The sequence below is a fragment of the Oncorhynchus gorbuscha genome, unplaced genomic scaffold (assembly GCF_021184085.1).
Source record: "Oncorhynchus gorbuscha isolate QuinsamMale2020 ecotype Even-year unplaced genomic scaffold, OgorEven_v1.0 Un_scaffold_2184, whole genome shotgun sequence".
In the NCBI taxonomy this organism is placed as follows: Eukaryota; Metazoa; Chordata; class Actinopteri; order Salmoniformes; family Salmonidae; genus Oncorhynchus; species Oncorhynchus gorbuscha.
The window spans coordinates 70,811-85,015 of record NW_025746758.1 but is presented as its reverse complement, the minus strand read 5'-3'; the positions used below and the strand labels follow the sequence as shown (position 1 = coordinate 85,015).

Genomic DNA, 14,205 nt, shown 5'->3' with positions numbered 1-14,205 from the left:
TATTGTATCAGTGTTCTGTCTGAATGTGTGTATTGTGTTCTAGTGTTCTGTCTGAATGTGTGTATTGTATCAGTGTTCAGTACTTTTCTAAAAACCAAGAAACCTTTACAGCAAAAACAGACCCAGTAAAATATAGGATAAAGAAAGACAATCAAAATAATATAATATTTGAAGCTAATTACCTTTAAAAGTAATATTTCAACAAAAACCTTTTAGTTTTTTTGCATTTTGCATCATATGATGCTGTGTTTTGCTGGGCTACGCTGAGGAGAAAGCCAGACTGAGGAGAAAGCCAGACTGAGGAGAAAGCCAGACTGAGGAGAAAACCAGACTGAGGAGAAAGCCAGACTGAGGAGAAAGCCAGACTGAGGAGAAAGCCAGACAGAGGAGAAAGCCAGACTGAGGAGAAAGCCAGACTGAGGAGAAAGCCAGACTGAGGAGAAAGCCAGACAGAGGAGAAAGCCAGACAGAGGAGAAAGCCAGACTGAGGAGAAAGCCAGACTGAGGAGAAAGCCAGACTGAGGAGAAAGCCAGACTGAGGAGAATGCCAGACTGAGGAGAATGCCAGACTGAGGAGAAAGCCAGACTGAGGAGAAAGCCAGACTGAGGAGAAAGCCAGACTGAACAGGTGGGTTTGAATCTGGTTTTGAAGTGGTGATGTCATCAGAGGTGCAGGTCGCTAGGGAAGAGTTGTAGAGTTTGGGGGCAGCTGAAAGCACGACCCCCCCATGGTGCACAGTCTTGTTTTGGGGATGGTGAGTAGACCAGCGGGAGAGGGGGTGTGTGTGGGGAGACATCGGGCTTAGGAAGTCAGAGAGAGTATGAGGGGGCAAGACCGTTGAGGGCCTTGTAGGCGATGTGTAGTTCCTTGTAGGTGAGGTGAAGTTTCTTGTAGGAGTGGTGTAGTTTATTGTAGGTGTGGTGTAGTTTATTGTAGGTGAGGTGTAGTTTATTGTAGGTGAGGTGTAGTTTATTGTAGGTGAGGTATAGTTTATTGTAGGAGTGGTGTAGTTTATTGTAGGTGAGGTGTAGTTTATTGTAGGTGAGGTGTAGTTTATTGTAGGTGCGGTGTAGTTTCTTGTAGGCGGGGTGTAGTGTCTTGTAGGTGTGGTGTAGTTTATTGTAGGTGAGGTGTAGGTGAGGTGTAGTGTCTTGTAGGCGGGGTGTAGTTTATTGTAGGTGAGGTATAGTTTATTGTAGGAGTGGTGTAGTTTATTGTAGGTGAGGTGTAGTTTATTGTAGGTGAGGTGTAGTTTATTGTAGGCGGGGTGTAGTTTCTTGTAGGCGGGGTGTAGTGTCTTGTAGGTGTGGTGTAGTTTATTGTAGGTGAGGTGTAGGTGAGGTGTAGTGTCTTGTAGGCGGGGTGTAGTTTATTGTAGGTGAGGTGTAGTTTATTGTAGGTGCGGTGTAGTTTCTTGTAGGCGGGGTGTAGTGTCTTGTAGGTGTGGTGTAGTTTATTGTAGGTGAGGTGTAGGTGAGGTGTAGTGTCTTGTAGGCGGGGTGTAGTTTATTGTAGGTGAGGTGTAGTTTATTGTAGGTGCGGTGTAGTTTCTTGTAGGTGCGGTGTAGTTTATTGTAGGTGAGGTGTAGTTTATTGTAGGTGAGGTGTAGGTGAGGTGTAGTGTCTTGTAGGTGAGGTGTAGTTTATTGTAGGAGTGGTGTAGTTTATTGTAGGTGCGGTGTAGTTTATTGTAGGTGCGGTGTAGTTTCTTGTAGGTGCGGTGTAGTGTCTTGTAGGCGAGGTGTAGTTTGACTGGGAGCCAGTTAAGGTGGTGCAGGGAAGGGCGTTTCCTTCCTGGCCACATCAAGACATCTCTCCTCCATGCAACTTAAAGGGGACATCTGCAGTTCAAACATCAATGTGTTCACACCACCACTAAAAGTGTCTAGAAGATGGATGTAGCAATCACAGATTGTCCCCCTTTAACTGTGTGATCTTTTTCCCGGTTACATGAACACTGCTCCCCTCCAGGTACACCTTGTGTCTTAACCAATCAATTGGATATGGCAAGACAAGAGAGAGGACCGAGTTGAATTGCATCCGGGATGCAGGTCAACGTTTATTGTCATGAGTCCTTTCCTGGAGGCAGAACGAAGTGATTTTCCCCATAGATAGGCCAGCTGCAAAGTCAAAATTGTAAAGATTCAAGAAAACATGTTTTTTTTTTCTCCATCCTCCTGCTTCTCTCGCTCCCTCTCTTTCCTCCTCCCTCTCTTTCCTCCTCCCTCTCTTTCCTCCTCCCTCTCTCTTATCCTCCCTCTCTTTCCTCCTCCCTCTCTTTCCTCCTCCCTCTCTTTCCTCCTCCCTCTCTCTTATCCTCCCTCTCTTTCCTCCTCCCTCTCCTTCCTCCTCCCTCTCTTTCCTCCTCCCTCTCTTTCCTCCTCCCTCTCTTTCCTCCTCCCTCTCTCTCCTCTTCACTCTCTCTCCTCCTCCCTCCCTCTCCTCCTCCCTCCCTATTATCCTCCCTCTCTTTCCTCCTCCCTGTCTCTCCTCCTCCCTCTCTTTCCTCCTCCCTCTCTCTTATCCTCCCTCTCTTTCCTCCTCCCTCTCCTTCCTCCTCCCTCTCTTTCCTCCTCCCTCTCTTTCCTCCTCCCTCTCTTTCCTCCTCCCTCTCTCTCCTCTTCACTCTCTCTCCTCCCCCTCCCTATTATCCTCCCTCCCTATTATCCTCCCTCTCTTTCCTCCTCCCTGTCTCTCCTCCTCCCTCCCTCTCCTCCTCCCTCTCTTTCCTCCTCCCCCTCTCTCTCCTCCTCCCCCTCTCTCCTCCTCCCCTCTCTCTCCTCCCTCCCCCTCCCTCTCTCTCCTCCTCCCTCTCTTTCCTCCTCCCTCTCTCTCCTCCTGCTTCTCCCCCTCCCTCCATGTCTCATAATTTCAGTTCCTGTCTCTGTGTAGTGATGGTTCTGCAGGCCAGCAGGAAGCCAGCGGAGGTGAATAGCTGTGTTCCACTAGAGATCCAGGACAGGACCAGAGACCAGCCAAACAGGATCTGGACCCCCTCCATATTGACCCCCATCTGCTCAGCCAGACACAGAGCCTCCTGGAAGACTGCAGCAGAGTAGGCCATGTACACACTCACCCCTGTTAGTGAGGACAGAGCTGGAGGGAGGGAGGGAGGGAGGGGGAGGAGGGAGGGAGGAGGGAGGGAGGGAGGGAGGGAGGAGGGAGGGAGGGAGGGAGGAGGGAGGAGGGAGGGAGGGAGAGAAATGGGGGAAAGGAGTGTGTTTACTGATAAAATACCAAATGGAGACACAGGGACATACTGACCACTAGGGAGACACAGGGACACACTGACCACTAGGGAGACACAGGGACAAACTGACCACTAGGGAGACACAGGGACAAACTGACCACTAGGGAGACACAGGGACAAACTGACCACTAGGGAGACACAGGGACAAACTGACCACTAGGGAGACACAGGGACAAACTGACCACTAGGGAGACACAGGGACAAACTGACCACTAGGGAGACACAGGGACAAACTGACCACTAGGGAGACACAGGGACATACTGACCACTAGGGAGACACAGGGACAAACTGACCACTAGGGAGACACAGGGACAAACTGACCACTAGGGAGACACAGGGACACACTGACCACTAGGGAGACACAGGGACAAACTGACCACTAGGGAGACACAGGGACAAACTGACCACTAGGGAGACACAGGGACACACTGACCACTAGGGAGACACAGGGACAAACTGACCACTAGGGAGACACAGGGACACACTGACCACTAGGGAGACACAGGGACAAACTGACCACTAGGGAGACACAGGGACAAACTGACCACTAGGGAGACACAGGGACAAACTGACCACTAGGGAGACACAGGGACAAACTGACCACTAGGGAGACACAGGGACACACTGACCACTAGGGAGACACAGGGACAAACTGACCACTAGGGAGACACAGGGACAAACTGACCACTAGGGAGACACAGGGACAAACTGACCACTAGGGAGACACAGGGACAAACTGACCACTAGGGAGACACAGGGACATACTGACCACTAGGGAGACACAGGGACAAACTGACCACTAGGGAGACACAGGGACATACTGACCACTAGGGAGACACAGGGACAAACTGACCACTAGGGAGACACAGGGACATACTGACCACTAGGGAGACACAGGGACAAACTGACCACTAGGGAGACACAGGGACATACTGACCACTAGGGAGACACAGGGACAAACTGACCACTAGGGAGACACAGGGACAAACTGACCACTAGGGAGACACAGGGACATACTGACCACTAGGGAGACACAGGGACAAACTGACCACTAGGGAGACACAGGGACAAACTGACCACTAGGGAGACACAGGGACAAACTGACCACTAGGGAGACACAGGGACATACTGACCACTAGGGAGACACAGGGACAAACTGACCACTAGGGAGACACAGGGACATACTGACCACTAGGGAGACACAGGGACAAACTGACCACTAGGGAGACACAGGGACAAACTGACCACTAGGGAGACACAGGGACATACTGACCACTAGGGAGACACAGGGACATACTGACCACTAGGGAGACACAGGGACAAACTGACCACTAGGGAGACACAGGGACATACTGACCACTAGGGAGACACAGGGACAAACTGACCACTAGGGAGACACAGGGACATACTGACCACTAGGGAGACACAGGGACAAACTGACCACTAGGGAGACACAGGGACAAACTGACCACTAGGGAGACACAGGGACATACTGACCACTAGGGAGACACAGGGACATACTGACCACTAGGGAGACACAGGGACAAACTGACCACTAGGGAGACACAGGGACATACTGACCACTAGGGAGACACAGGGACAAACTGACCACTAGGGAGACACAGGGACATACTGACCACTAGGGAGACACAGGGACAAACTGACCACAAGGGAGACACAGGGACATACTGAACACTAGGGAGACACAGGGACATACTGACCACTAGGGAGACACATACTGACCACTAGGGAGACACAGGGACATACTGACCACTAGGGAGACACAGGGACAAACTGACCACTAGGGAGACACATACTGACCACTAGGGAGACACAGGGACATACTGACCACTAGGGAGACACAGGGACATACTGACCACTAGGGAGACACAGGGACATACTGACCACTAGGGAGACACATACTGACCACTAGGGAGACACAGGGACATACTGACCACTAGGGAGACACAGGGACAAACTGACCACTAGGGAGACACAGGGACATACTGACCACTAGGGAGACACAGGGACATACTGACCACTAGGGAGACACAGGGACATACTGACCACTAGGGAGACACAGGGACATCCTCAGGTGGAAGGTAGCCTAGTGGTTAGAGTGTAGAGGCAGCAGGTAGCCTAGTGGTTAGAGTGTAGAGGCTGCAGGTAGCCTAGTGGTTAGAGTGTTGGGTGGCAGGTAGCCTAGTGGTTAGAGTGTAGAGGTGGCAGGAAGCGTAGTGGTTAGAGTGTTGGGTGGCAGGTAGCCTAGTGGTTAGAGTGTAGGGTGGCAGGTAGCCTAGTGGTTAGAGTGTAGAGGTGGCAGGTAGCCTAGTGGTTAGAGTGTAGAGGCAGCAGGTAGCATAATGGTTAGAGTGTAGAGGTGGCAGGTAGCCAAATGGTTAGAGTGTAGAAGTGGCAGGTAGCCTAATGGTTAGAGTGTAGAGGTGGCAGGGTAGTCTAGTGGTTAGAGTGTTGGGTGGCAGGTAGCCTAGTGGTTAGAGTGTAGAGGTGGCAGGGTAGCCTAGTGGTTAGAGTGTAGAGGCAGCAGGTAGCCTAGTGGTTAGAGTGTAGAGGTGGCAGGGTAGCCTAGTGGTTAGAGTGTAGAGGTGGCAGGTAGCCTAGTGGTTAGAGTGTAGAGGTGGCAGGTAGCCTAGTGGTTAGAGTGTAAGGTGGCAGGTAGCCTAGTGGTTAGAGTGTAGAGGTGGCAGGTAGCCTAGTGGTTAGAGTGTAGAGGTGGCAGGGTAGCCTAGTGGTTAGAGTGTAAAGGTGGCAGGTAGCCTAGTGGTTAGAGTGTAAAGGTGGCAGGTAGCCTAGTGGTTAGAGTGTTGGGTGGCAGGTAGCCTAGTGGTTAGAGTGTAGAGGTGGCAGGTAGCCTAGTGGTTAGAGTGTAGAGGTGGCAGGTAGCCTAGTGGTTAGAGTGTAGAGGCAGCAGGTAGCCTAGTGGTTAAAGTGTAGAGGCTGCAGGTAGCCTAGTGGTTAGAGTGTAGAGGTGGCAGGTAGCCTAATGGTTAGAGTGTAGAGGCAGCAGGTAGCCTAGTGGTTAGAGTGTAGAGGTGGCAGGTAGCCTAATGGTTAGAGTGTAGAGGTGGCAGGTAGCCTAGTGGTTAGAGTGTAGAGGTGGCAGGTGGCCTAGTGGTTAGAGTGTAGAGGCAGCAGGTAGCCTAATGGTTAGAGTGTAGAGGTAGTGGTTAGAGTGTAGAGGCAGCAGGTAGCCTAGTGGTTAGAGTGTAGAGGTGGCAGGTAGCCTAGTGGTTAGAGTGTAGAGGTGGCAGGGTAGCCTAGTGGTTAGAGTGTAGAGGTGGCAGGTAGCCTAGTGGTTAGAGTAGGTAGCCTAGTGGTTAGAGTGTAGAGGTGGCAGGTAGCCTAGTGGTTAGAGTGTAGAGGTGGCAGGTAGCCTAATGGTTAGAGTTGGCAGGGTAGCCTAGTGGTTAGAGTGTAGAGGTGGCAGGGTAGCCTAGTGGTTAGAGTGTAGAGGTGGCAGGTAGCCTAGTGGTTAGAGTGTAGAGGTGGCAGGGTAGCCTAGTGGTTAGAGTGTAGAGGCAGCAGGTAGCCTAGTGGTTCGAGTGTAGAGGTGGCAGGTAGCCTAGTGGTTAGAGTGTAGAGGTGGCAGGGTAGCCTAGTGGTTAGAGTGTAGAGGTGGCAGGTAGCCTAGTGGTTAGAGTGTAGAGGTGGCAGGGTAGCCTAGTGGTTAGAGTGTAGAGGTGGCAGGTAGCCTAGTGGTTAGAGTGTAGAGGAGGCAGGGTAGCCTAGTGGTTAGAGTGTAGAGGAGGCAGGTAGCCTAGTGGTTAGAGTGTAGAGGTGGCAGGGTAGCCTAGTGGTTAGAGTGTAGAGGTGGCAGGTAGCCTAGTGGTTAGAGTGTAGAGGGGGGAGGGTAGCCTAGTGGTTAGAGTGAGGTGGCAGGGTAGTCTAGTGGTTAGAGTGTAGAGGTGGCAGGGTAGCCTAGTGGTTAGAGTTAGAGTGTAGCCTAGTGGTTAGAGTTGGCAGGTAGCCTAGTGGTTAGAGTGTAGAGGTGGCATGGTAGCCTAGTGGTTAGAGTGTAGAGGTGGCAGGGTAGCATTAGTAGGTAAGCTCTGGAGGTAAGGGTGTAGGTTATAGGTGTAGGGTATAGGGTGTAGGGTTTAGGGTATAGGGTATAGAGTGTAGGGTGTAGGGTTTAGGGTATAGGGTATAGGGTATAGAGTGTAGAGTGTAGGGTATAGGGTATAGGGTATAGGGTATAAAGTATAGGGTATAGAGTGGCGGTGTAGGGTATAGGGTGTTGGTGTAGGGTGTAGGGTATAGGGTATAGAGTTTAAGGTATAGAGTATAGGGTGTAGAGTTTAAGGCATAGGGTGTAGAGATGAAGGTATAGGGTGTAGAATGTTGGGTATAGGGTATAGGGAATAGGGTATAGGGTATAGAATTTAAGGTATAGGGTATAAAGTATAGGGTATATGTTGTAGAGTATAAGGATAGGGTATAAGGTGTAGGGTATAAGGTATAGGGTATAGGGTATAGGGTGTAGGGTATAGGCATAAGGTATCTAAAGGGTATAGGTGTAGGGTATAGGGTATAGGGTATATGGTGTAGGGTATAAGGTGTAGGGTATAGGGTATAGGGTGGGTATAAGGTATAGGGTATAGGTGTAGAGTGTAGGGTATCCCAGGTGTAGGGTATAAGGTATAGTGTATAAAACCCCATCTTGTATAAGGTAAATGGTATAATGCTAGGGGGGTATAGGGTGTAGGGTATAAGGTATAGGGTATAGGGTATACATGTAGGGTATAGGGTATAAGGTATCTTGTATAGGGTGTAGGGTATAAGGTATAGGGTCTTGAGTGTAGAGTGTAGGGTATAAGGTATCTTGTATAGGGTATAGGGTGTAGCGTATAAGGTATAGGGTGTAGGTATAGGGTATAGGGTGCTTACCTCCCAGTAGTAACAGTACACCAGTCATCAGCAGTAGTAGGTAAGCTCTGGCCAGCAGGCCGATGAACCCCATCAGTCCCCCAACAACCATGATGATCATGCTGAGAGGAAGCAACACCATGAATGTCCCGTGCATATCTGAGAGAGGGGGAGGGGAGGGAGAGAGAATACATAAATATGAGATGCACTCTCTTGAGAGAGAGAGAGAGAGAGCGTGAGAGAGAGAGCGAGAGAGAGAGAGAGAGAGAGGAGAGAGGGAGAGAGGGAGAGAGAGAGAGCGTGAGAGAGGGAGAGAGAGAGAGAGAGAGAGAGAGAGAGAGAGAGAGAGGGAGAGAGGGAGAGAGAGAGCATGAGAGAGAGAGAGAGAGAGAGGAGGGAGAGAGGAGAGAGAGGGAGGGAGAGAGAGAGAGAGGGAGAGATAGAGAGGTTGAGAGAGCGTGAGAGAGAGAGAGGAGAGAGAGAGGGAGAGAGAGAGAGAGGGAGAGAGAGAGAGAGAGAGAGAGAGAGAGAGAGAGAGAGAGAGAGAGAGAGAGAGAGAGAGAGAGATATGAGTGAGAGAGGAGAGAGAGAGAGAGAGAGAGAGAGAGAGAGAGAGAGAGAGAGAGAGAGAGAGAGAGAGAGAGAGAGAGAGAGAGAGAGAGAGAGAGAGAGAGAGAGAGAGAGAGAGAGAGAGAGAGAGGGAGAGAAGGAAGCGATTCCCGGACCTTCCATAACAAAGCCATCCCCTACAGAGAGATGAACCTGGAGAAGAGTCCCCTAAGCAAGCTGGTCCTGGGGCTCTGTTCACAAACACAAATATACACCACAGAGCCCCAGGACAGCAGCACAATTAGACCCGACCAAATCATGAGAAAACAAAAAGATAATTACTTGACTCATTGGAAAGAATGAACAAAAAAAACAGAGCAAACTAGAATGCTATTTGGCCCTACACAGAGAGTACACAGTGGCAGAATACCTGACCACTGTGACTGGCCCTACACAGAGAGTACACAGTGGCAGAATACCTGACCACTGTGACTGGCCCTACACAGAGAGTACACAGTGGCAGAATACCTGACCACTGTGACTGACCCTAAACAGAGAGTACACAGCGGCAGAATACCTGACCACTGTGACTGGCCCTACACAGAGAGTACACAGCGGCAGAATACCTGACCACTGTGACTGACCCTACACAGAGAGTACACAGCGGCAGAATACCTGACCACTGTGACTGGCCCTACACAGAGAGTACACAGCGGCAGAATACCTGACCACTGTGACTGGCCCTAACAGAGAGTACAGAGAATACCTGACCACTGTGACTGGCCCTACACAGAGAGTACACAGTGGCAGAATACCTGACCACTGTGACTGGCCCTACACAGAGAGTACACAGTGGCAGAATACCTGACCACTGTGACTGACCCAAACTTAAGGAAAGCTTTGACTATGTACAGACTCAGTGAGCACAGCCTTGCTACTGAGAAAGGCTGCCGTAGGCAGACATGATGAGGTGGAAACTGAGCTGCACTTCCTAACCTCCTGTCCAATGTATGAAAACTTTAGAGACACATTATTGAAGGGAGACTTGATGACACACGCTCACAGGCATGCCGAATCTCCTTCCCTCCTTCCTCTCTGTCTGTCTATCCCCAAGGGCTTTACACAAATTAACATCTATTCTGTCTCATTCTGACAATGTCACTACCCAGACACACACACACACACACAGCAGGGATGCTTATCTGTCCCAGTACCGTGGGGTCTAATCTCATCTAGAAACCTGGGCTTGTGTTGCTGTGGTTATGTTTGTTTGATTAGATACTGATTAATTCTACAGTACCTGTTTGTGTTTCTGAGGTCAAATCATTGTCTGTGTAACTACGTGTGGGAGTATGAGTGTGTGTGTACTGTATCATTACTAACGATTAACTGGACTCAATCAACCCCGTCTGTTGCTCACCTCTCTGTGTCTCTCTCTCTCTGTGTCTCTCTCTCTGTGTCTCTCTCTCTGTCTCTCTCTCTCTCTGTGTCTCTCTCTCTCTGTGTCTCTGTGTCTCTGTGTCTCTCTCTGTGTCTCTCTCTCTGTGTGTCTCTCTCTCTGTGTCTCTGTGTCTCTCTCTCTCTCTCCCTCTCTCTCTCTCTCTCTCTCTCTCTCTCTCTCTCTCTCTCTCTCTCTCTCTCTCTCTCTCTCTCTCTCTCTCTCTCTCTCCCATGGGGACAGCCAAATAAACCCTTTAGGTTGTAGATAACACCTTGCTTTCTAAGTATCATTTGCATGCCTTGTAGATCAGCGAGCAATAATTATAAAGTCATTTCATCCACTTTACATCGATTGTAAACCCCACAGTCCACCCTCCCCTTTCAGCCCACAGTCCACACTTCCCTTTCAGCCCACAGTCCACCCTTCCCTTTCAGCCCCCTCCCCTTTCAGCCCACAGTCCACCCTCCCCTTTCAGCCTACAGTCCACCCTCCCTCTTCAGCCTACAGTCCACCCTCCCTCTTCATAGTAGTGATGTTACTGCTGAGGGTTCCTGAAGTAGTGATGTTACTGCTGAGGGTTCCTGAAGTAGTGATGTTACTGCTGAGGGTTCCTGAAGTAGTGATGTTACTGCTGAGGGTTCCTGAAGTAGTGATGTTACAGCTGAGGGACCCTGAAGTAGTGATGTTACTGCTGAGGGTTCCTGAAGTAGTGATGTTACTGCTGAGGGTTCCTGAAGTAGTGATGTTACAGCTGAGGGACTCTGAAGTAGTGATGTTACTGCTGAGGGACCCTGAAGTAGTGATGTTACAGCTGAGGTGATGTTAAGGCTGAGGGACCCTGAAGTAGTGATGTTACTGCTGAGGGTTCCTGAAGTAGTGATGTTACTGCTGAGGGACTCTGAAGTAGTGATGTTACAGCTGAGGGTTCCTGAAGTAGTGATGTTACTGCTGAGGGGCCCTGAAGTAGTGATGTTACTGCTGAGGGGCCCTGAAGTAGTGATGTTACAGCTGAGGGGCCCTGAAGTAGTGATGTTACTGCTGAGGGTTCCTGAAGTAGTGATGTTACTGCTGAGGGTTCCTGAAGTAGTGATGTTACAGCTGAGGGGCCCTGAAGTAGTGATGTTACTGCTGAGGGTTCCTGAAGTAGTGATGTTACTGCTGAGGGACTCTGAAGTAGTGATGTTACAGCTGAGGGACCCTGAAGTAGTGATGTTACTGCTGAGGGGCCCTGAAGTAGTGACGTTACGTGTTAAATACTGCAGTTCCCGGAGGCGTTGAAATCTCCAAGCAGCGAACTTCAAAAGCAGTATTCCGATGCGTGTATCACTTTATCACAATTACGTCGTCAACGATGTCCGAAGCTTCGTTTGAGCACGTTCTTTTTCAAACCATGTGTTGCAACAACAACAAAAATGTGAGATCCAACTGATTTCTACAGGTTCCGGTGCTTTCTTTGATGACGTTGCTTTCAAACATCGACCTTTTACTGGTTATCGTACTTATCCACCTAGTTAGGGTTTTGCACATGTAATTACACCTGACTGGTAGCTAAGCAGGTAGAGCAGCTAACTGTGGAACATTCAAGAACGTTTGGGTGTGAGGTTGAATCCCATTGAAGGCACACTATTTAGAAAATAGTTATGTGAAACTACACTGCACTGTTCAAATAATGTGTTGTGTTTAGTATAAGCTTCAGTCTAAATCATCCTAAATAATGTGTTGTGTTTAGTATAAGCTTCAGTCTAAATCATCCTAAATAATGTGTTGTGTTAGTGGTCCTTCTGTAGCTCAGTTGGTAGAGCATGGCGCTTGTAATGCCAGGGTAGTGGGTTCGATTCCCGGGACCACCCATTCCGTAGAATGTATGGGACCACCATATATATTATTAGAATGTATGCACACATGACTGTAAATCATCTAAATAATGTCGCTTCATCCTAAATAATGTATTTAAAAGCTTCAGTCTGCTAAATGGCATAAATATTATTATTATTATATTATCGTATAAGCTTCAGTCTAAATCATCCTAAATAATGTGTTGTGTTTAGTATAAGCTTCAGTCTAAATCATCCTAAATAATGTGTTGTATTTAGTATAAGCTTCAGTCTAAATCATCCTAAATAATGTGTTGTATTTAGTATAAGCTTCAGTCTAAATCATCCTAAATAATGTGTTGTATTTAGTATAAGCTTCAGTCTAAATCATCCTAAATAATGTGTTGTATTTAGTATAAGCTTCAGTCTAAATCATCCTAAATAATGTGTTGTATTTAGTATAAGCTTCAGTCTAAATCATCCTAAATAATGTGTTGTATTTAGTATAAGCTTCAGTCTAAATCATCCTAAATAATGTGTTGTATTTAGTATAAGCTTCAGTCTAAATCATCCTAAATAATGTGTTGTATTTAGTATAAGCTTCAGTCTAAATCATCCTAAATAATGTGTTGTATTTAGTATAAGCTTCAGTCTAAATCATCCTAAATAATGTGTTGTATTTAGTATAAATCATCCTAAATAATGCTTCAGTCTAAATCATCCTAAATAATGTGTTGTATTTAGTATAAGCTTCAGTCTAAATCATCCTAAATAATGTGTTGTATTTAGTATAAGCTTCAGTCTAAATCATCCTAAATAATGTGTTGTATTTAGTATAAGCTTCAGTCTAAATCATCCTAAATAATGTGTTGTATTTAGTATAAGCTTCAGTCTAAATCATCCTAAATAATGTGTTGTATTTAGTATAAGCTTCAGTCTAAATCATCCTAAATAATGTGTTGTATTTAGTATTTAAGCTTCAGTCTAAATCATCCTAAATAATGTGTTGTATTTAGTATAAGCTTCAGTCTAAATCATCCTAAATAATGTGTTGTATTTAGTATAAGCTTCAGTCTAAATCATCCTAAATAATGTGTTGTATTTAGTATAAGCTTGTGTTTAGTAGTCTAAATCATCCTAAATAATGTGTTGTATTTAGTATAAGCTTCAGTCTAAATCATCCTAAATAATGTGTTGTGTTTAGTATAAGCTTCAGTCTAAATCATCCTAAATAATGTGTTGTGTTTAGTATAAGCTTCAGTCTAAATCATCCTAAATAATGTGTTGTATTTAGTATAAGCTTCAGTCTAAATCATCCTAAATAATGTGTTGTATTTAGTATAAGCTTCAGTCTAAATCATCCTAAATAATGTGTTGTATTTAGTATAAGCTTCAGTCTAAATCATCCTAAATAATGTGTTGTATTTAGTATAAGCTTCAGTCTAAATCATCCTAAATAATGTGTTGTATTTAGTATAAGCTTCAGTCTAAATCATCCTAAATAATGTGTTGTGTTTAGTATAAGCTTCAGTCTAAATCATCCTAAATAATGTGTTGTGTTTAGTATAAGCTTCAGTCTAAATCATCCTAAATAATGTGTTGTGTTTAGTATAAGCTTCAGTCTAAATCATCCTAAATAATGTGTTGTGTTTAGTATAAGCTTCAGTCTAAATCATCCTAAATAATGTGTTGTGTTTAGTATAAGCTTCAGTCTAAATCATCCTAAATAATGTGTTGTGTTTAGTATAAGCTTCAGTCTAAATCATCCTAAATAATGTGTTGTGTTTAGTATAAGCTTCAGTCTAAATCATCCTAAATAATGTGTTGTGTTTAGTATAAGCTTCAGTCTAAATCATCCTAAATAATGTGTTGTGTTTAGTATAAGCTTCAGTCTAAATCATCCTAAATAATGTGTTGTATTTAGTATAAGCTTCAGTCTAAATCATCCTAAATAATGTGTTGTGTTTAGTATAAGCTTCAGTCTAAATCATCCTAAATAATGTGTTGTATTTAGTATAAGCTTCAGTCTAACAGTTTTTAACCATCGCTAGGACCCATTTCTCATCACTCTTTCATAACTCTTTGCACAACAGCAGTCTATGTGGACTAAAACTGCGGATCATTTTTCATTGTTTTGGCACAAAATGCATTCAATGACTACATCTTTCAAATGTCGTGAATTATTTTTTCACTCAGACACAACCACCACCGGAACTCTATGTACCTACAGGCCAATTTGCACGTTATCATACTCTTTTCAAA

The 14,205-nt window shown here is 46.4% G+C and overlaps 1 protein-coding gene across 1 annotated transcript in view; it reads right to left on the bottom strand.

Annotated features, from left to right (window-relative positions):
• Positions 1-2,810: 2,810 nt before the first annotated feature.
• The window catches only part of LOC124025122 (transmembrane protein 114-like), a 43,875-nt gene continuing 32,480 nt past the window's right edge, over positions 2,811-14,205 (bottom strand). The window contains exons 3-4 of the mRNA XM_046338785.1: positions 8,161-8,298; positions 2,811-3,097 (exon numbers count right to left, since the gene is read on the bottom strand). Of these exons, the coding sequence (XP_046194741.1) occupies positions 2,865-3,097; positions 8,161-8,298 (371 nt within the window). The 3' untranslated portion in view covers positions 2,811-2,864. The remainder of the gene's footprint in view (positions 3,098-8,160; positions 8,299-14,205) is intronic.